The sequence below is a fragment of the Cydia strobilella genome, chromosome 27, assembly GCF_947568885.1.
Source record: "Cydia strobilella chromosome 27, ilCydStro3.1, whole genome shotgun sequence".
In the NCBI taxonomy this organism is placed as follows: domain Eukaryota; kingdom Metazoa; phylum Arthropoda; class Insecta; order Lepidoptera; family Tortricidae; genus Cydia; species Cydia strobilella.
Genome location: NC_086067.1, coordinates 1,798,904 through 1,822,122, shown reverse-complemented (window position 1 = coordinate 1,822,122; position 23,219 = coordinate 1,798,904). Strand labels below are relative to the sequence as shown.

General features: G+C 37.6%; 3 protein-coding genes and 1 long non-coding RNA gene across 4 annotated transcripts; 2 read left to right on the top strand and 2 right to left on the bottom strand.

Annotated features, from left to right (window-relative positions):
- The first annotated feature begins 1,996 nt into the window (after window positions 1–1,996).
- On the top strand, window positions 1,997–9,831 carry LOC134753590 (uncharacterized). The gene is made up of 3 exons (XM_063689512.1): window positions 1,997–2,041; window positions 2,438–2,683; window positions 9,639–9,831. Exons 2-3 carry the CDS (start codon window positions 2,447–2,449, stop codon window positions 9,783–9,785), a joined length of 384 nt encoding a protein of 127 aa, XP_063545582.1. The 5' UTR covers window positions 1,997–2,041; window positions 2,438–2,446; the 3' UTR covers window positions 9,786–9,831.
- Window positions 9,832–10,298: 467 nt separating this feature from the next.
- On the bottom strand, window positions 10,299–11,631 carry LOC134753676 (gastrula zinc finger protein XlCGF17.1-like). Its single transcript, XM_063689615.1, has one exon. It carries the CDS (start codon window positions 11,350–11,352, stop codon window positions 10,366–10,368), a length of 987 nt encoding a protein of 328 aa, XP_063545685.1. The 5' UTR covers window positions 11,353–11,631; the 3' UTR covers window positions 10,299–10,365.
- Window positions 11,632–18,301: 6,670 nt separating this feature from the next.
- LOC134753565 (uncharacterized) lies at window positions 18,302–18,764 on the bottom strand. The gene is made up of 2 exons (XR_010128831.1): window positions 18,514–18,764; window positions 18,302–18,450 (listed from the first exon to the last, which is right to left on the bottom strand). It is a non-coding gene; the product is annotated as an uncharacterized LOC134753565 (long non-coding RNA).
- A 2,370-nt stretch (window positions 18,765–21,134) lies between these two features.
- Window positions 21,135–21,919, top strand: LOC134753446 (3-oxoacyl-[acyl-carrier-protein] reductase FabG-like). The gene has a single exon (XM_063689321.1). The coding sequence runs from the start codon at window positions 21,152–21,154 to the stop codon at window positions 21,917–21,919; it is 768 nt and encodes a 255-aa protein (XP_063545391.1). The 5' UTR covers window positions 21,135–21,151.
- Window positions 21,920–23,219: the final 1,300 nt, after the last annotated feature.

Below are 23,219 nucleotides of genomic sequence, written 5' to 3'. Positions count from 1 at the left end.
TTAATTTTTGCAATTTTTTTCGTCAGATATTGATAAAGTTTGAAAATATTGAAAATGAATACGAGGGTTCGTATTCGAAACTCAATATTTGAAACAAAAAAAATGTAGGTATGTATTTTCCATTGAGTTACGAAAATATGAAGATTTTGTAGGACATAGAGTAAAATTTTATTGTGCTTTTATTGTAAGGAATAGGGGACTCTATACATGCCACCAAATTTTATCAAATTCAGACGAATAAAAAAACATCAAAATAAAAAATCTGTCTTTTCAGGTATTTGTATATATTTTGTATTTCGTAGTCGTACGAAGTATTAATACATTTTGTACCCTTATAAAATACATGTTTATACAGTATCTACCAATTATTTCGTTGATTGAAAAACGATTTTAAAATGCATACCTATACAAAATATACTAAGCAAACACACTTACCACATTTGCGTTTTATAAAAAATAAAACGTTCGTTATAGGTAATTCACTATTATTTTATTTAAACTTCATGACATAAAAAAGTTATGTCAATAAGTTTAAATAACTGTGCTATACTGTATTTTATGATAAAATACAGTATAGCACAGATAGCGGACTAAAATGCAAATTTAATACACTATCATTGTATTGTATGTTTGTATGCCAAATAATTGACGATCATAATATAAATTCATATAGATTAGTGTAAGAATAATTTATATTGTAATTTATCATTATGAAATAAAATAAATAAACTAAACTATTACCTCTAAGTACGTTTATACTTTTTTATAAATAATATCTAATAAATAAAATAAAATGTTTTATTGCAAGCCTAATTTTAACAAAAATAAAAATTATGAATAATTTACAAAATTTTATTTTCATACACAAACCTGAGTTAAATACAATAAAAAACCGTAATGTCTACGTAAAGTACATGCGGCGCCATTAGCAAGTCTATTTTTATGTTAATAATGATACCCATTGAACTTATAATTAATGCCCTGAAGTTTTATTAATTAGAGTAACTTTTGATCCCAGTTGCTGCCAACATTTTGTGTATAAGGATTGTGACTAACAAGCGTATGTCCCGAGTCCCGTCTGAAGGATTGACTAAAACGAATAGTTGATAAAACTCTGTTTAAGTATGAAATAATACTTATAAAAATGTATGAATTGTAATATATTTTAATAATTAAGATATTTCGAAAATAAATCGATCAAAACAAATGTACTTCTGATGAAACAAATACAATGTACCCCCCTGCATACATATATATACCACGTGTAGGGCGCAGCATCACCGACAATCATGTTCATGGCTACGCACCTCGCTTTTCCATCGAAACCCTAGCCCGCTCCACACTCTCGACAAAACTACACGCATGCATCCTCAGATAGTGGGTGCCCCAAAATTTGGTTGCAACCCCCAACTTCAAATAAGGTTACGTTCATATCCTTTCTCTCACTTTCGTTTCGGACACACTCCATGATGACATGGTATGCATCCTCCAAAATGTCACATTCGTCACAGTTTGGCGACGGCACCTTTTTCATTAGATATGCAAATTTATTTAATGGGATGTGTCCGGAACGTAGTCTAAATGCTAATACTAGTTCGCGTCGACCCATGGACGAGTCCTCAAACCATGGATTCCTTAGAAGTTGTGGCTGGATCGTTTTATACCATATCGCCTTATCTACCGATCTACAATCAAAGTATTCACTCCACATTTGCCTACATTGTTTTTTGACTAGGTGAATTGAATCCATAAATGTAGGTACTATACTAAACGGGATTCCGTCGCTAACCGCCTCATTTGCTAAAATATCTGCCACCTCATTACCTGTAAGATAGTTTCGTAAATATTCGAGCTGTTTCAACCATACCGTATTATAACCGTACCCAGTTTACCCTAATGTAATGGAACGCCTCATAAAGTAAATTAAAAAATGTTACAAACCCCTGACTTGTTGAGAAACCTAAATTTGTTTACGTTCTTTTTTCCATCAGTTGCATTTTTATAACCGACTTGATTGTATCTTGTGTATAAAGAAGATCAGGTAAAGTATTTTTATTAACTGTAATAAATGTCATATATTAAAAAAAAAGTGATGAAGCCCTCCAGTGGTGAAGGCCGGATTCGAACCGGCGTCTTTAGCTATCGCGTTCGCGGCTAACGCCATGAACCCCTAGGCCACCTCGCCACGGCGGTACCCGTCCCAATTTCTCGACTATATGCCAAAGTATTTTTGTTTTATCAAACATACACCTAATTGTCTTCGGTTACCGCGATATTTACTCATTTGATTCCATTTTTGCTTGGAGGAGTTTTGGAGAGGCGTAAAAACCTCGAAATTCGTGTGACGTAATTAATTAATGGATGAACCCTAATGCTAATATGGATCTGATCTAATGACGCAGTCGGAAGATGATAATGTCTATGAATGATTTTCTAGTTCCTCAGAATGACGGCCACTCCATCTTTAAACAAACACAGCCGCTACTTCACCAGCGTTACGCCCGAACGCTTCGCCGTGCTCCGCGGCCGCTTCGACCAGTTCCTCATCCAGCTGGACAAGGACCTGCCAGTCGTCAAGGTCTTCGACCAGCTGCGGGAGGAGCAACTGGCACAGCTGGCCGTCATCAGGGAGGTCAGCCAGACACTTCAGCAGAAGAGGGATGAGGATATCTTGAAGGCTAAGGTGAGATTCTTTTAAATAGAGTTAAACGAGTTAAACCAAGTTGGCGGCCATTTTGATACTCCAGACTGTGCAATTTAAACGTCATAATTTCATGACTGTTTGACGTTTAAAATAACACCCAGGTAGCAGTGACGTCATAATGACGTAACGGACGTCATAATGACGTATAAATGCTACCAGGACATTTGCACAGTCTGTGCTATCAAAATCGCTGCCAAATTAGCTTGGTCAACTCTTTACAGTTTTTTATGCTTAGAAATAAACGAGCAATTCTTGTATATACGTATATATATATATATTATATTTCTCAAGCTTCATTCTTCAGATATAAAAACCAGGTAGTCCTTTAACCTACTAGGCAACTCATCGCATGTTTAAAGTAGGTAGCAAAAACTTTAACTCAAACAGGTCTATCCCTACTTTTCCCCCTAGTCTTCATGGGGCGCGCGGCTTGCCGCCATTGCTCATTCTTTATTCTTGCGAGGCAACGAACGCACGTAAAATCATAATTTTGTTTCAAAGTTAGTGCAGTCATTATACGATTTATACGAGAATACGACACGTAAGCTGTGGGATTATTCGTTTCGTATTCGTTGCGCAATATATTTGTTATTAAAATTGTTCATCATCCTGGAGGTTAGTCGAGAACTAACACGAAGGAATAAATCATCCTGGGGGTTGGTCGAGAATCAACACGAAGGAATAAATCATCCTGGGGGTTGGTCGTGAACCAACACGAAGGAAAAAATTATCTTGGGGGTTGGTCGTGAACCAACACGATGGAAAGTGTTCGTACTTCGAACACCGATTGCGCCCGGGGTTTGGTCGTGAACCAACCAAAGGTTTAATTTAGATTGGACAGCGCGCAACGAAACAAAGGGTCCTAAATAATCATATTGTGTTGTGTTAAAGAGACGAGGGAGGCTTTCTTTTTATTTGGTTTTAGATGGCCCAACAGAAGAAACTCAAGCAAAATTGCCGAGTGATAATAGATTCTTCAGATCCTGAAGAAAAATCAGATACTTAAGTGTAACTATTTTAACTATTTTTGTAAAAAACTTACACTTTGTGATCAAATACCTTGCACTTACTTAGTACCGCGCGGGCCGTGAGTCCACGACTGGTAACTATAAACCTGGGGGGCGGCCTAGAGTCGTCACGAAGATAGAACTTGCTTGGGGTTGGCCGATAAACAATTAATTTAATATTTAAATTAATTGAGTCAACACGATAGCAATGCATAACACAATTTAATAAATCTATAGCGGTTCTCGATCAAAACCACGCACATTTTAAAACACCAAGTTCAAGTTTTTCTATGTGCAATAAAGAATTATCTTTTAAGTTCAAGTTCAAATATACTTTATTCATGTATAGGCCTATCTATGTAATCTAAAACCTTACGGGTTTTATTTTGAAAAATATTCGAAGTCTACCCTCGAATTAAAAATATTTCTTTTAAATTTTTTCACCAGCGCTCCGCGGTTCATTTTTGATTTGTGCGTGTCAGAGACACGTCGGTCTAGCTGACGAAACGTTCGGCACAAGACTACATTGCCTTTTAAAATAAATCCTTACATATAAAATATATTTGGATTTTTAATATCCAATTATATGTGACAATAAATTTTACTCACACCAAACCCATAGTACGGTACTTTTATCCGCCCAGAGGTTGAATTTGAATAAACACGAGACTACCTCGTAAATTTATAATTGAAACAATACAATAGTACCTATATTGTTTTTATATTACCCACATAAGTATAACTTGTCTCTAAAATTGGGAATTGCTAAATAGGTGTACCTACATCACGTCACGTGATGTGAATCTGATCGAAATTCCTAAACTTAAGCTGGATAAAATCTCTTTTACCACAAATGAAATGGAATAAACTAAGTGGTAATAATTGGTGACGATTTTTGAATGTTTATATATGCATATAACCATACAAATTATTGGGATACGTACGCTAATATTGTTATGGGATATATAAAAATATAAATATATTTATAATACCGTGATCGCTTAAAGGCATAGGCGATGTCAGTATCTAAGTACCTTGTGTCTGTTTAAAAATATGATTTTACTTTTTTAAGTGATATTGAATAATTAAATAATTTGAATCATCCAATTGTAACAAAGACACCTAACTGAATTGAATTACAGGAAAATGGGTTTATTCATCATTATCTATCTAATAAACCCAATGAAACAATTTGTGAGTACTGAATATGAAAGAAAGAAAGAAAGAAAATAACTTTATTTTGCATGAAATATGGTACAAAAGGTGGTCAGACAATATTATACATAAGTAACACATATTTCACCAGCATCTGGCATGCAAAAAACTAAACTTACAACGAAAGCTAAGAAACGAACGCAAACACGTTTTACGCTTATTTCTTCATAAATACAAGTTCATGCCGAAGCCTGACAAAGTGACCATTAGAGTACCATCTAACTGAGTTAATGATAAAGCGGTTTCGGTACAATTTGGCTAAATACACACACGAATATATTTGTTCGCATCTCTCACAGATATTTAATATTTATTTTTATGGTCGTAAATAATGGGTAACTAGGTAAATACCTATTAACCTGTATCAAAACTACAAAACGATTACCTTCCGATTATCTTTTAAAGGATTTTAATTTTATTAATAAATGATTGTATTGCATTGTATTGATCACCCTCAGATTATGCACATAAAAATATAAATACATAATTAAGAAGCTAATAGAAACCGTAAAAAATCAATAAATGACTAATGCACCTATGGTTCAACTCTCATGTGTCGGTCGCGATACTCTTTCAGCCATCATCAATACGATGTTACCATGCAATACGTTTTTGCCAAGTTTAAAATATATGTGCCTTGATATTATAAGTTTAGTAACTGTAGTTGGTGGGGACCCACCACTTGCAATACCGCTATGTCATTAATATAGCACATTCATGACATAAGTCATGGATTAAAATATTAAGATGAATCCACTTAATATAATATTTGTTTTCTGAACTCAACAATACAACCATAGTAGCAATACAGCAAAGGCAATTTTTATTATTATTCCGGCTTTAATGTTTACATTTTAAAAATATACAACATTACGTCGCACAGTCTTTCGTTCCTTGCAGAGCGAATACTTGAATGGAGGGCATAAGTTTTTAGATTTGATGCTTAATATCTGAATTTCTGTGGATTGATATTCATTTCATTTCATTGATTGCGTGGTTGATTGCTGTGCTTGTCCCGTTCGCGTTGCGAGAATAGAAGCCGCTACACCATTATTTGTGAAAATATGGTCAATCGCGCCTTGCGGTCAATAATAGTAATTTAAATAAAATAAAAAAGGTTCATATCATTTATATATTATATTCAAAGGTACTCGTCACATGCAGCTATTTATAAATATATACTAAATTAATTCCTAATGATGTTTGTTAAACGCTGATTTTACCTACTCAGGTTTAACTGGATATTATTATGCATTTTAATAGCTCGAATATATGTACATTAGGTACGTACATATAATTAAATGATAAATAAATATTCTGTTACCATTAATGGACCTTGGACCATTCATTATATGTAATATGAGCGCAATAATAAACATTTGAGTTTGAGTAAATTACAATCTTATTTGAAAGATTACTTCGAAAGCTGAGTAGACTGCTAGTCTTATAAATTATTTTTGTTTAGAATACCTTTGGTGATGCCACACATATGACATGCTTTATGCTTAATAACTGAACAGAAAGCATAATTTATGCACGTTCATATATTTTTTAGATTTCAGGAACGTGGTGGATTTTTTAATTTGATAAAAATCAAAATATAAACGACGTTAGACATGTTTCGAGCAAATACATGTTTTTTTGTTAAGTTGAAGCTCTCGAAAACGCGCTAGGCCGCGTGAGTCTTTGTCCATTGCACGTCGGGTCACTATTCGTTGATCAGGAGCTGCTGTAAGCCGATTTGCGCGTGCACGCGCCTAATAACTGAATTTTCTCATTGTCGTCGTCTGCTCAGAGATCATCGTAAACAGGATGAGTCGGCGTGAGACAGACATCACACGGTCTACGCGTCATAAGCGTCAAGACGCGGGAAAAGACATCACAGCCACAGCGTATCCCACCCTGTCTGGAGGTAACGCTGGGTTGTATCGTTAGCCTAAATTACGTCTTATCTTCGTAGATAATTACACTTAGACGAGCCTGAATCTTGTCATCAATAGTGTACTGTTCTGAGCGTTCAAAAATTCCGTATCGCGGACAAGCACTGCCAGTGAATTTTAATACATTTCACAAAAGGACATATGTCTTATGAGTTTACTCGTATTAAACTTTTTCAAATCGAATTAAACTTAATGCAAAGTTGACCACTAATTGTATGGAATCTTAGTCAACTAGGTTTTATGAAGAACAAATTAGATTTTGTTTAAATATCCTAATACGTAAAAGTATATATATATATATATATATACTTAGCAATGCAGGTTCAAAAAGGTATACATATATTAGGTATAGCCAGGTTGTATATATATATATATATATATATATATATATATATATATATATATATATACTTTTACGTATTAGGATATTTAAACAAAATCTAATTTGTTCTATATCTATATATATGTATATAGATATCTATATATATGTATATGTTCTATATCTATATATATGTATATGTTCTATATATATGTATATATATATATATATATATATATATACATATATATATATATATATATATATATATGTATATATATATATATATATATATATATATATATGTATATTCCCGTGCTTCTTAACAATGCCTTATAACTCAATTGGAACAGTAAACTTGTGTATAACATACACATATGTACATGGTAGATAATTATTCATACAAATATGTTTTCAGAAATAAATATGCTGTGATAATATTAATAATGGGAAAGAATGCAGCAAAACTTTCAACTCTTAACATCTACCTGGTTTTTATATCTGAAGAATGAAGCTTGAGAAATATAATACATGATCAAACGAACTTCAAAGTGAAGTTCGATCAGTATTATATGAGTAAGCTTCATTCGAAGATATAACTACCCTCCCTCCCCTATACCCGGAAAGAAAGTTTTGCTTTAGAAAGTAAAGTCTCTAAAAATAATGAGCAATGGCGGCAAGCCGCGCGCCCCATGAAGACTAGGGGGAAAAGTAGGGATAGACCTGTTTGAGTTAAAGTTTTTGCTACCCACTTTAAACATGCGATGAGTTGCCTAGTAGGTTAAAGGACTACCTGGTTTTTATATCTTCGAATGAAGCTTACTCATATAATACTGATCGAACTTCACTTTGAAGTTCGTTTGATCATGTATATTATATTATACCTAGTCGGCTCATAAGTTCTGTCATATACATAGTATCAAATAAAATCAAAAGTTTATTCCGTATAATTTGTACAGCGTTTGAAAGCTTATAAACTAGAGAATCTAAATGTATAACATTTATTCAAAATGACCGCCATAATTATCTACACAGGCTTGAAGTCTTCGTGGCCAGTCGTCAATGGATTCACGCACCACTTTCATGTCGATATTGGCCACTGCCGTAGCAAGAGATTTTTTCAGCGAGTCTAGATTTGCATGAGGTTTTGAGCACCGTTTCCTCTAAATACTGCCATATTTTATAGTCTAAAGGATTAAGATCTGGGCTAGAGGAGGGCCAATCTTCATGCCGTATAAAGTCGATTTTATTGGAGGCGAGCCAGGCTTGTGTAGACTTTGCCTTATGGGCTGGAGCAGAGTCCTGCTGGAAAACCCAATGCTGGTTTAGAAACATCGTATGGGATAGTGGTTTCACAATATTAGTCAACACCGTGTCTTGGTACACTTTGGCACTAGTTTTTACTCCTTTCTCACAAAAATGCATACTAGTGACGCCCGCATAAGAAACTCCCAGCCAAACCATCACAGATGAAGGGTGATGACCTCTTTGAATACGGGGAATGCCATTAGACGCTTCTTTACTATTGCGAGCGTACACTCTATCATTTTGTTTATTACAGTTTTCTTCTATGTCAAAAATTTTCTCGTCCGAAAACAGTATACAACGGTGCTTATTTTTAGCGTACTTCTTCAATAAAGCTTTAGATCTTTTAAGCCTTAAAGCTTTAAGCCGACCATTGAGAAGATGGCCAGTTTTTCGTTTATAAGCACGAAGTCTCAGGTCTTGATTAAGCACTCTTTTCACCGTGTTTTTGCTCAAACCCATCTGGAGGGCCATAACTTTTTGTTTCCTAGCGGGATTTCTGGCAATGCGTGCCCTAATTGCTTGTACAACCGCTGGAGTCCTAGCTGTACGCGGACGACCGCTTCTTTTCTTGTCATTTAAACTAGAGACCTCACTGTATCTTTCTATGGTACGATACACAAATCTTAGAGAGAATTTTAAATTTTCAAGTAGCTTAAAAATTTTAGTCGGCGAGTGACCACAACGATATAGTGCAATTATTGCGGTACGGCTATCTTTAAGCGTCCACTCCATATTGAAGAAAACAGAAAATTGCAAAATTATACTACTCAATATTTAATAAAGATTCGAAATTCAAATGCAGAACGGTTTTTGTTTTAGGAGTTCCAAATTTAAATTTTAAAGGCCAGTGACAGAACTTATGAGCCAACTAGGTAGCTATTTTGGGGATCCCGGAACCGGAATATGTTCATTTGAGACCTGCTGTTGTACCTACCTGTTTTTATCAAATAAATTGTTTCTCATTCCATTACACTCTTATTTAAATTCGATTTATCAATTAAATTTACTAAGTAAGCATTAAAATATTTGCAGCACATAACTTTTAAATATTAAAAAATACTTGTACAAATCATTTTTGATAACAGCGCCATCTAGCGGCGAGTAGCATTATATTCAATAAATTTTTCATTGTTTATTTTTTACAGCAAGCAGCAGAGGAAGCTGAGAAGAAAGCCGAGGCTGATGCAGCAAAGAAAGAAGAAGAAAATAAGGCAGGAGAAAGCCAAGAAGGAGAGCCGGAGGTTAAAGAGGAAGACAAAAAGGAGACTGTAGCGGCGTTGTACTCGCAATAAATGTATATTAAAAATAATTATTCTATTTATTTATTATTAAATTATAGTAAATAAGAGAAAATAATTGTTTTATTTCATTCATAGCACAGTCGCCATCAGACATAGTATATAAGTAGTTATAGACGCGCCACCGAGCGTTCATATAAAATTTGGGCAGCATAGGATTTTTTCTCTTTCACTCTTATACATTTCGGTATTTCGCCATCGCCTACCTATGATGTCACCCTGTCGGTGGTAAGGTCAAAGCATGGCACTGTTTTGTCTTTCCTCTTATAGGAATCGCAATACGACTATCTTTCTCTATCGAAAAGTGTCAGGCCCTTGTATTAAAATAAATTAAAAAAAAAGCCATTTATTCACACTAAGTGTAGGTTACATTTGTAAGTTTAAATTTATTTTAATTTACTTGGTGGTTATTTATTTATTTACATGTCATTACTGTGACCAGTTTCTGTTTGCATTCAATGACTCATCTAATACAAAAACCAAGGTCAGGTTAACAAAAACAACTCCTAATGGTTAGAATAAAAAAGTATAATTATATCCAATACATGATAGGTTACAGATTTAAGAAATAAAACTAAGAGTTATCCGTCATAACATCTTCCTCTTCTTCTTCCGGTTCAGCTAGGTCCGGGTGGCAGACGCGTATATGAAGGTTCAAATTGATCTTTACGATGAAAGACTTGCCACAGGTCGAGCATTTGTAGGGCCGTTTCACATCATCATCTATGTTCGGAGGATGAGCACGCGCCAGATGTGTGCGCAGAAGTGACGAGTGCATTGTACGGTCACACTGCGGACACTTAACCAGGCAGTCTACGGGCTGCCCCTCATGCGTAAGCTTATGCTTCTCCATCGTTATCTTCGAAACGAAGAGCTTGCTGCATATATCGCATTTAAAATTCTTCACCTTCGTATGTTTCTTCATGTGAACTTTAAGACAGTTCTTAGTCGGAAACATCTCATCGCATTTAGAGCATTTGAACTTCTTTATATCGTTATGTAGCTGCATGTGAAGCTTCAAATAAGCTTGACCGGTGAAATTTTTGTTGCAAATCTCACAATTAATAGTGCTATTTGATGAGTGAGTTTGCATGTGGGATTTTAAGAACTGAGCTGCCACGAAACTGCGGTCACAGACCTCGCAAATGTACTTCTTGGAGGTGACACCTTCATGCTTACTGCGATGGATGTCTAAGTGATACTGACTGTTGACTTTGACGTCGCAGTGGTCGCAACGGAACTTACGACGTTTCTTCGCAGTTTCCTTGTGACTCTGCGGCTCGGGATCACGAGGAACTGGCCCGGAATCCTTATCATTACCGTGAAATTTCTTGTGCAGCATCAAATACTCCATCCCTTCGAACGTCAGATCACATACGTCACATCGGAACCGGGAATCGCCTTGCGAGTAATTGACTTCAGACCCGTTGTAGGCTTCCGCCATTTTCTCTCGCTTCACCGATTGACGATTATCGCTCGATTTCTCGCCGCCGGCCGGCTCCATCATGCTTTTCATCCAATGGTGATGAACGCCAACACCTGAGCCCGACTTTGCCTCCATTTAATGAGCGACGCTATCACAGCATAGCGACGCAACGCAAGTTCGATATTGATCCGTAATAACGGGGACGTGTAATCAAATTCGTGTACGCGCGGCCCGTCGTTATAGAAGCTTTAATCACAGCTTTAATTGTGCATTGTTGATATGATTTGCACCGAATTTTACAACATTCACGGGGCGAGACACAAAAGGAAGCCTTGTTACAGTACCATAAATTCCAAAAGAGAAGCGAAGCGCGTTGGTTTTTTTTTAAGCGGTTAATGACAGTGATAACTTTTTAATTTTGACACAGTTACAGTTGCCAGAGTAAAATTCAGGTCATTAAGTTTTCTGAGTTGTATTTTTATTTAGCGTAATAGAATGCAAATATAATGTGAAATATAGTTGGTCAAACCAAATTGGCAGTAAATAAGAACAAAGAAATCACTGAAGAAGAATTGTCTCATTTCAAACATAGACAGAGAGAATCATACTATCTTTGTCTTATACTAGTACTAGCATCCGAAAGAAAAGGATGAGTATAGTTTTTTTGTTGTTCTTATTTACTGACAGTTTGGTTTGACCAACTATAACTTGCACTGCGTATGCTATCAAAATCGTTGCAGACTTATCTTGGTCTAACTCCATTGCAAGGGCATCATCCTGCAGAAAGAGAGAGTATTTTTTATGGGGTGAATAACCTTATCTGAGTTATTATTATTTTAAACTTTATTGCACATAAAAAGTGTACAACAGGCGGGCTTAATGGAGTTATCTGATACGTTTTTCTCTGAATTCAATTTCCAATGTGTTTATAAAGGTCGCTCCAGACTACGCGGCGCAAAGCCGCAAACGCGAGTGTGCGCTGCTGATTAGCGAACTGGAATCCACACTCGGGTTTGCGGCTTCGCGCCGCGATTCGCGCACGTGTGGAAGGCACTTAAGCTTCTTGTCAACTTCCGTTGCAAGCAACCAATCACAGAAAGTTGTGATAAAAAAAATGAAATGACAGCCATCAACGATGGCGTCCGGTCTCGTCCGGTTGCGGTGTTTGTGTTTGACTGTTTGTTATTATTTTGTTAATGAACCAAGGTGAAGGGTGAAGGCGACTTTTATTGTCTAAAATGTAAAATGTTCTTGGGGGTGTAATTATTTAACTAGGTATCTCTTATCATAGCTTCTGACTGTGAAGTTTCTCTTCAGATGAGAACTAAAACAATTAAATTTAAGGAAGATAACAAAATTTACTATATACATATTATAATAAGTAAATATTCATAATTGTACCAAATTATACATTTTACATACATGTAAAACTACAAAGAAAAATTAAAGGAAAATAAAACCAGGTAACAGGCGGTCTTATCGCTAAAAAGCGATCTCTTCCAGACAACCTTTGGGTAGCAGGAAATGTAGAACTAATACAAAAGTAAATATGGAGACTATTAAACACAAACACACATACTACTTATATAAGTATTAAAAAAAAATCCATTTTTACTTAACCCTTAAATGCATGATTTTTTGTATAACTTTTTAATAAATTGAAATAGATGTATCATGTTGTATAGATTGAGGGAATAATATTTTGGATAGCTGCATATTGAGCCACGGACCATCAAATATACGATGCATATATACATCATTATGCATTTAAGGGTTAAATGAATCATTCTTTTATTTTTAAAAAGAAACAAAACTGTATACACAAATAGTTTGAGTCCCGGGGAAGGACAGAATAATTTTCATCCCCGAAATCATCCCTTAAGGGTGTAAAAATGGGGTGGAAATTTATGGAATGGACCGATTTCGGAAAAAAAGGATGGATTTAAAAGCAGGTTTGTTTAAAAATTAAGGTACCCAAATTACTAATTCCACGCAGACAAAGTTGCGGGCAAAAGCTAGTATATATATATATGTGCCATTTTCAATCAAAAGGGTACTTATTGTCGGTTGTCAATAAGGCGCTATTTCCATACAGCTTCAATTTGAAATCAACCTTATTGACAAGCGACGATGTGGTACCTTTTGGTTGAAAATGTCACATTGTGATAATACAGGGGATAATTCACTTATACCTGAAGCCTTAGTCGTGGTCCTAGTGAAGGGTACCAGGAGCACCGCAGCTTTAAATAAGAGCATGGTAAACTTTTATTTGTCTATCAAAGTACCTAATCTAATAAGATGTATGGCTTATAAAATAAATAAGATTAAAAAAAAAGTACCTAATCTATTAAAACAAACATAAATAGGAATTGCTTAACTTTTTCTTTGGCCTAAAATCTTTTTTATATTTAGAAGTGCTACAAATATTTTTGATGACCGGTCTGGCCTTGCGAGTAGTGACCCTGCCTGTGAAGCCGATGGTCCTGGGTTCGAATCCCGGTAAGGGCATTTATATGTGTGATGAACACAAATATTGATTCCCGAGTCATGGGTATTTTCTATGTATGTAGGTATGTATTTATCTATATGAGTATGTATATCGTCGCCTAGCACCCATAGTACAAGCTTTGCTTAGTTCGGGGCTAGGTTGATCTGTGTAAGATCAGGCCTCCTTCACTCGCTCAAGGCCACGCGCTATATGCCTACCGCTCGGCGTATCGTCGACGATACAACATACAACCGACAGAGGGCCGCCAAACGCCCGCCTGAGCGCTCGCACCGCACGTTTCCCGCGCCTACGCTTCGAAATGCCGAAACCACGTAATTATTGTGCAGTAGATGGGTCAAAAAACAAAGGAAAATTTGTCGTATTTACCGAGTAGTATTTTAAATGTATCTTTATGAATTTTGTCGCCATTTATTTCTTTGAACATAAGTAGGTAAATCGTAAATGAAGGAGTTTTTTGAGTCAGGTATTATAAGTGTTGTTTTTAAATATTTGATTGACTAATAAAAAATATGGTTGATTCGCAACATTCGTTTTATTACAATAATCACACAAGTAACAGTACAACCCTAGCGCATTCTTACGATGACGCGTTGGCACCTGACTCGCACGGCGAGCAAGGCAGTCTCGCCTCTTTGTGCGCGTACTTATGGTACATTTATTCTCCTCCTGAGCAGTAGGTATTATTATTAAGATTTTGTAGGCTATTATAGCGTAGGTATTTTTCGCTTTTGTATGGGAATGATGTATCTGTTACGTAGTAACTATTTATTAATCTGTGGTAAGATGTCCCCTGATCTTGATTCTTGTCTAGTACCAGTAACACCACAAAAAAAAAATTGGGGCGCCACTGAGGCACTCAAGACTGAAAGCCAGCAGCGGCCTGCGCCGCCCCCCGCAGCCTGCCGTCCAGGCCATGGCCCCCTTGGCCCTAGGCATTAAGTCCGCCATTTGTACTTTCTTGCAATAAATTATTGCACAATACAAGAAAGTACAAATGGCGAACTTAATAAGGATTTTGTATAGATATTCAGGTCCTCTATTCTGCATATGTAGAAATAAATTACCTACACAGCCCTACGCAGCATGTGTAAACTAAAAAAAAAACGTTCTTTTTCTGGGAACCTTAGGTACCTACACCTACCAATATTCGGATATCAATAGGGAATATTACGCGAAACTACTGCGCAGGGGGCGCCACTACTACAATCTGAGGGTCTATCGCAAAACAAGAAAATCGAAATTTCGTTATCTAACATCTCTGTCACTCTTGCATATTCGAGTGATAAAGAGGCAGATAGCGAAATTTCGGATTCGCGTTTCCCGGTAGGTTATCTGTAAACAAACCGCCTTGGTGCATCAATGTCATATTTTATTATCTCTGAAAACTTGTCAAAAAACTGTGAAAGGCACAGTATGTATAAGTTACTCTATGGTTTACTAAACAAGCTAGTGATGCATTCTGGTGGCAGAACCTTGCAGTAATACTCCCTATTTTATCCAGGGCATTTGATCTTGTGTCGTACGATGTCCTTTGGAACAAGTTAAGGGAGCAAAAAGTACCGGCGGAGCTACTCCGAATATTTCAATATTGGTACCTTAACCAGAGCAATATTTATTTATTTATTTTTATTTATTTAAACTTTATTGCACAAGCAAAGAAAAATGTACAAATGGCGGACTTAATGCCAAAAGGCATTCTCTACCAGTCAACCATTAGGTCAAACAGAGACATAAATGTTGGTGCAGGATAGATTCATAAATTATAACGAGAAATAGAACCAAAAAAATTCAAATATTATGTATATATATATAAACATAATAACGTAAACTAACAAAATTATGATTAAATACTAATACTTATATGATATACAAAAGATAAACTAATACATATTAGTACATACAAGATGGAGAACATTATTTAAATTCTTCTGACAGAAGATGCTTGCGGAGTAGACGCTTAAAAACAGGCTTGCTTGGGGCTTGTCGAATCGAGAGAGGGAGCAAATTCCAGAGACGGATTGCCTCAACGGCGAAAGAGTTCGACATAAAACCAGTACGGTGAGAAGGGATGGAGAGTTTGAGTGAGCGGGAGGAACGCAGTTCACAGCCTGGACGGGAGCTGGACGGGACTGGAGCAATAGCGTCAGATGGGCTGGTAGGTTTTCTCAGTCGTACAGGTTGGAGTGTGGGGTGAGGCAGGGGGGTATAACCTCCCCCAAGCTCTTCAACCTGTACGTTAACGACCTGATCGAGGGGTTGAGCAGCACTCCAGTAGGATGCAGAGTTGATGATGTTAGTATCAACAACATCAGCTACGCAGACGATATGGTGCTGCTCAGTCCAACGGTCAGGGCATTGAGAAAACTACTAAGCATATGTGAAGAGTACGTAAGTAAACATGGCTTACGGTATAACGCTAAGAAAAGCGAATATATGGTATTTAAGGCCGTCGGGGGCAAGCTACCGGAAAGTGTACCTGACATAAAACTTAAGAGGCCGTAGTCGATTTTGGAGCAAAAATTTTAAATTTATAGATTTAGTCGTTGAAATTATACACGTTTTGTTACGTAATATCTAAATAACAAGTATTGGTTTCTATTAGCACGTTTTCTCATCTTGCCTTTTAATAATGAGGTCGCGAGCGTGCGTCATCGGTAATATATGAAGATAAGGGGCAGTTTTTAAAAATTCATCAAAAAATTATGGTGGTAAATTATACAAATTGATGTATAAGAATAGTTTCAGCAAATGTTGTAGATTGTTCAAGTATCCAAATTACGTTGAAATTAAGTCGATTTTCAGAGAAATTGTAACTTGTTTTGAAGTAATTTCTGGAGAAAATTGAATTCGTTTAACTTTCATTTCCTCGAACTCTAAGTCATATAACAAAAATGTAATCTGATAAAGGTCAAGTACAGAATATGTGTAATACAAATTTACCATTTTTAGCAGTCCAAACTTTACGAAATTTACAAATAAGATCGACAAAATCAGTGCTTTACGCGCGTTTACCTAAACGTCCTTCAGAAAAAAAATCATTACTAATTTAGTGAGTCTGTTTTCAAAAAATTGATCTGATAAAAGGCAAGATAAGAAGACGTGCTAATAGAAACCAGTACTTGTTATTTCAATTTGGTAACAAAAGGTGTACAATTTCATCGACGAAATCTATCAATTTTACATTTTTGCGACTAAAATCGACACCGGCCTCAATAACATACTCGAGCGCGTGTACACATTTAGATATCTTGGACACTATGTCACCGACGACCTTAAAGACCAATTAGATATAGAAAGGGAGCGCAGGGCACTGGCAGTCCGATGCAACATGCTAATATTTAAGGAGGTTTGCACGATGTAGCCAACAGGTAAAAGTAACGTTATTTAAAGCCTATTGTCAGGTGTTCTACACGTCTAGCCTCTGGACTAGTTATACGCAGAAGACCATCAGTTCCCTGCGCGTCCAATATAATAATGGTTTCAGGATGTTGTTGGGGCTGTCCCGTTTCTGCAGCGCATCGGGCATGTTTGCGCAAGCTCACACGGATGACTACTATGCCATAATACGCAAGAGAATTGCCTCGTTGCTCTGCAGAGTGCGGGCCAGCTCCAACCCCATCCTGACCACTGTTGCGGGCCGATACGACTCACCTATAATGCGGCATTTTGAATGTGTCATAACCGCTTTAGGTGAGTTGTAAGAATTTTATTGCTGACTGTTTTTGTTTTGTCGTTTTCTGTTTTTTGTGTTCCACTAACACTTAGTTTTTAACCTTAATTGTTACTAACCGTTATGGGCCAGTGTTGTCTTAAATAAATAAATTGAATTGAATTAAATGTTAATTTGCTATGTACATATAATTAGTTTAGTATTAAGTAATATGTGTTGGCGAGATATGAGCGCACCTCTACTTAGTGTAAACTATTTTAACACCTGTATATGTATAACCATGTCTCTAGCAAATAAAAATTCATTCATTCATTCATTAAAATTAACCTAAATAGGTATTAAACAATCTTCACTTTTTCTTCGCGTTCGAGTACAAATCCTTAAGGCGGTTCCCTGAGCCAGATGGCGAAAAATCTCCTTATATGATCATGTTTTTCTAAGAGGCGTTGATATTCGTAGACGTGGAAAAAATATATGTAATTCTTGACTATATTATCTTTAACAACATAGCTTCCGATACACGAATTATGACACTTCGCTCGATACAATTAATTCCCAAAGTAACCTCTAACTCGGACTTTTAATCCTACTTTACTCGGTTATTTATTATGTGATACTATAAACAAAAAAGAAGGAAAAACAATCTTAACTTAAATAGTAATTTCATAGCTTTCGAATTTCGATATTGTAAGGTAACGTTTTTAAAATAAATAAAAACCGACAAAATTCGATCAAAATTGACACTTGGCGCGTATGTTCTTTCCCGTTCTTTCTTGCGAAATGTGACAAAGACAGCGGCAAACCGATGGAACGGCCTTAAAGACGTTTGAATAATCCGACTAATCTCTCGCCTTAAATGGTCTCTGAGCTTTAGGAATAGGTCTTGCACACAATCATTAGTCATTATTATTTACACGAATTTCAGCATAATTTACTTCCGATTTAGCTCCAATTTCAGCATAACCTCCATCAGAGTTACCAATTGCAGCATAACCTCCTTCAGAGTTACCTATTGCAGCATACCTTCTTTCAGAGTTACCAATTGCAGCATAATCTCCTTCCGATTGACTTCCAATTGCAGCATAACCTCCTTCAGGGTCACCTATTACAGCGTAACCTCCTTCAGAGTTACCTATTGCAGCATAACCTCCTTCCGAATGACCTATTGCAGCATAACCTCCTTCCGATTCACTTCCAATTGCAGCATGATTCCCTTCCTTAGGCTTGTAAGGTTCCGCGTAATCTGCCTTGTTCGGTTCGGCGTAAGTACACGGTTTGGAACCGGACTTGACGTATGGTTTGGCGTAAGTCTCGGAAGTATTGAAACGGTACGGGTCGGCGTATAGGGCTTCGCTCATGTCTTGGGAGTCCTGGAATAAGAAATGCAGTCGATAAAAAATTTTTTAGGGTTCCGTACCTCAAAAGGAAAACACGGCACCCTTATAGGATCACTCGTGCGTCTGTCTGTCTGTCTGTTCGTCTGTCACAGCCTATTTTCTTCGAAACTACGGGACCAATTAAGTTGACATTTGGTATACATATGTAAGTTTGTGGCCCAAAGACGGACATGTAACGTAAACAAATGAATTTTAAACATGGGGGCCACTTTTGGGGGGTACTCCGAAACTACTGGGTCTAAAATTTTGAAAAAATACACAAAATAGTTCTTTACCTATAGATCACAGGAAAACCTATTAGAAATGTGCAGTCAAGCGTGAGTCGGTCTTAAAAAAATACTTAGTTTTTGATCCGACCCCTAATAAGAGTATTTTAAAGATATTTCACTCACGTTTCACATTAAAAATACATGGTTGAAATTGTGTACGGAACTTGGAACGCGAGTCCAATTCGCACTTGGCCGGTTTTTTTATGAATATGAATCAAAAATATTTTTTTTAAAGGAATGGTCAGAGACTGCACAGGATCGGGAAGATTGGAAAAAGTGGGAGGAGGCTTTTGCCCCAGCAGTGGGACATTATAGGGTCCTAATAATAAATAAATAACAAAATGTGGTATTTCCTTTATAAAGGGATCTTATTGTCGATATGCTCCGATATAAATACAATGCCGCGCGACGCTGTGCGGCGTAAGCGACATCGACAATAAGGTTCCTTTTCATAGAAAATGCCCCAAATTACCCCTCACTCTGATATTCACCCGAACTAAATGTGCTAAAAATTCTCGCTGAATGGCCAGTGATGTTTGTTGGAACAGGAACAAACCAGAGCGTGGCTCGCAGTCCCCTTTCTCTCAATTATTTTAGTTAATTAACATTTTCACAAATAAGAAGTAGCAAAATAATGTCTTTTTGCTGGTCGTAATTTACTGTTTTGGAACGCATCATAGGGGGTGTATGTCGTTTATGATTATGTGTGTAGACAAACATATGTTTTAGGTGATATAAAGATTAACCATCTGCCATTGTGATTTAAATTTTCGCTTTACTTCTCAGTTTTATTGCGTGGGCGTTTAGGTGCCTTCGACGGTGATTTTCGGCTTGGCATCATTCTGCAAGCTTCTTGGTGCTGGCACCGGAAGTGTCGCGTAGTTCTTCTGATCTTTGGTCAAGTTTGCGTAGGTTAAATCGTCAGGCTGGATAGAAAATAGATCAAAATTAACCCTTTGAACGATTTACGTCATAAACAAAAACGTCACTTACACGCCGAGGTCACGGGGGCAAGCGAGCTAATGTAAAACTTACTTGAAAATGTGAACATTAAAGCAGGAATATATGATCACGCGTCATGTTGCTGAATTTCACTGGAACTAATTTTTTCATACTATATGACTGTCACCAGTGTCACCCTAATACATGAGAATGAATAGCGCCCCCTTGACAATGATCATATATTACTGGTCAGGCCATGTCAGGCTTTACTTTGACAGCGCACGCCATAATACGCTGTGGGCACGACCACAGAACAAATAATAGTACTACCGTACAGAAATGAGACTTTGTAACCTTTTAGGCTATTGTGTAATTTCGCGCATTATGTGTAATTAGGGTTCCGTATTTTTTCATTTGATTTGGTTACCTACAATACAGGCAAGGCCTAGTGTAGGAACAGGAACCAGCTCTGTATGATAATGTTGAATATGTTGTGTAAATAAATTATCTTTAATTTTCCTACAAAACCGATGTTTAACAGCGATTCAGGGACAAATCATCCCCTGTCCCTTTCTAATGTATGGCACTATCCCTTTCGGCTATTTAGGGCTGTCAAAACTGAAGTCCTATCTGTGGTTGTAACAGTAGGTGATAGATATCATTCGCATAAAGTTAAAATTGAAAAATAGTAAAAAGCGCCACCTACAACAATGGCGAGGCACGCGATGAACGCGGTGTCGTGTAGAAATTGTCCGTCTAGAATATTTACTAGTCTCTGCTTTTAATAAGCTTGGAATGTTACATTAAATGTGGTATTTTCTATAAAAAGGGACCTTATTGTCGATGGCGCATACGTTATTATTAACGATGCTCCGATTTAAATACAATGCCGCACGACGCTGTGCGGCGTAAGCGCCATCGACAATAAGGTCCCTTTTCATAGAAAATGCCCCAATTTGTATATTTATCACGAGTAGGTAAGTACTTACATAAGTGGATAGTCAGTCATAATTAGTGATAATGAAGATTGAGTCAAATTAAAGATTAACTCTATCGGAAAACAATCACGATCACGCAACTTTATTTCGTAGGTTATCATTATCACTTATCAGTCGCCTGGTGATATCTAAATTAAACAGTCGACATCATGAGTGTCTCCGGTAAAGTTGTCCTGGTGACTGGCGCGAGCTCCGGCATCGGCGCGGCTGCCGCAGTGCTGTTCGCTAAACGAGGGGCGTGCGTCGTGCTCGTGGGCCGGAACGAAGGCAAACTCGCCGGCGTCGCGCAACAGTGCGCGCACCACGGCCCACAACCCCTCGTCATCAAAGCCGATGTTGCTGACGAAAGCGAGGCTAGCACCATAGTCCAGCAAACCATCGAAAAATTCGGAAAATTAGACGTTCTCATCAACAACGCCGGTATATCCAGGCAAGGCGCGTCGCTACTCGAAGGCAACATACTCGAAGCATACGACGTTGTTATGAAAACGAATGTTCGAGCCGCTATCCATCTCACAACCTTAGCCGCGCCCCATTTGATAAAAACAAAAGGCAGCATCATTAACACGGGCAGCACTTCAGCTCTTCGCGTTCCTACGGTACTAAGCCTGACATCATACTGCGTGTCCAAAGCAGCTTTAGATCATTTCACCCGCTGCGCTGCGTTAGAGCTGGCACCGTACGGTGTTAGAGTTAACAGCGTCAATCCTGGCCCGGTGAAGACTGATATGCTGGAAAACTGCGGATGGGAGAATGCAGATGCCATATGGGAGAATTATAAAGAAAGAACGGCTCTCAATAGGATAGGAGAGCCCGAAGAAATAGCTGAACTCATGTTGTTTTTGGCCAGTGACAAAGCGAGGAGCATTACCGGGTCTATGTACTTATCTGACAACGGATATTTACTCAAACATTAACATGTTTACATTAAATGCGAATAAAGTTGTCAGCTATCTTCTTCTTCTTCTTCTTCCTAACTTTATCCCATTTACTTGGGGTCGGCTCTCCTTATACGGCGTCGCCAGGAGCTGTCCTCGTCGTGTCGTGTCGTGTGTGTCGGTATAGTTGTCAGTTATATTACAACTTAATCATATACTTATTCGCTCTTATTCCTTTGGAGCAAGAAAACTCACTTCTTTCAGCTAGAGTCCAGCAAGCCTAGATAGACTTTGTCACTTCCCCCCTATTAAATAGTTCGCCTTTGTACGTCTTATTATTTGTACCATGTAATTTTTAATATGTATTTTTGTAGAGTTTACTACTACTGCTACTAAATAGAACTAATCGTATGCTAATAAAACCCAACTTTAGTTTTTACTCCAATAATGGCCTTGTGATTGTCTAGTTAGTAGTTAGGACGAGGGGTCCTAAGTTAGGACCCCTCGAAGTGAACCGGTACCCCAAATTCTTTAATGAGAATCAGCAAAATTTATACCACGAATAAATACCACGATGCAAAGTGTAATGAACATAACGCAACATTCTAGTACCAGTACTGTCCGCGCACGAATACCGTGCACGGCTGAGGAATGTTAGAAATGTTGGGCGTCATGACAGAGTGGTGTCATTTTGTACGTACGGGCGCGGCGCACCCCCCACTTCCTCAACCTCCGAATGCACGGAATTGGCGCGCGGACAGTACATTTTAGCACAGACTACGTGGGCAAAGTTGTCAACTTACCGGTGGTTTCTTCTTGCGGTAGTACACAATAATGCACACCACGGCGCCAAGAGCTATGGAAGCTGCGCCACCTCCCAGCGCGAATTTAAGCCACCAGGGGGATTCTTTTCCTGAAAATTAGTTTTATGTAAAAATATGTAACATCCTGCGGGCAGCGGTCCGGTCAAACTTCAACTTCAAAGGTTGCTGTCAATGTTGTTCATACATAATGCGGGTTTGACCTGACCGCTGACCGCAGAACGCATCCAGTGAGGCAAATCCTTAAATCTCTAAGAAGAAAGCAGTGCATAGCCGCTTGTCTGTACAAACGTAGTCCCTATTTTCCTTTCAGGATATTAACATTACCTAAATAAACAGGGTTTAAAGGCAAACATCAAGGTTTTCCAGAGGGCAATGGAGCGAAGTATCCTGGGTGTCCGAAGATCTGACAGGGTGAGGAACACAGGGCTTCGCTCCAAAACCCGAGTCGACGACGTTGGGGTGAAGATCGCCAGGCTAAAGTGGGACTGGGCTGGACATGTCTGCCGGATGCATGA

Excerpts from the sequence above, each read along its gene's own strand:
- LOC134753590 (XM_063689512.1), top strand. The coding sequence starts at position 2,447 with ATGACGGCCACTCCATCTTTAAACAAACACAGCCGCTACTTCACCAGC. Across the intron at positions 2,684-9,638 it reads AGGATATCTTGAAGGCTAAG|CAAGCAGCAGAGGAAGCTGA; the intron begins GTGAGATTCTTT and ends TATTTTTTACAG.
- LOC134753676 (XM_063689615.1), bottom strand. The coding sequence starts at position 11,352 with ATGGAGGCAAAGTCGGGCTCAGGTGTTGGCGTTCATCACCATTGGATG.
- LOC134753446 (XM_063689321.1), top strand. The coding sequence starts at position 21,152 with ATGAGTGTCTCCGGTAAAGTTGTCCTGGTGACTGGCGCGAGCTCCGGC.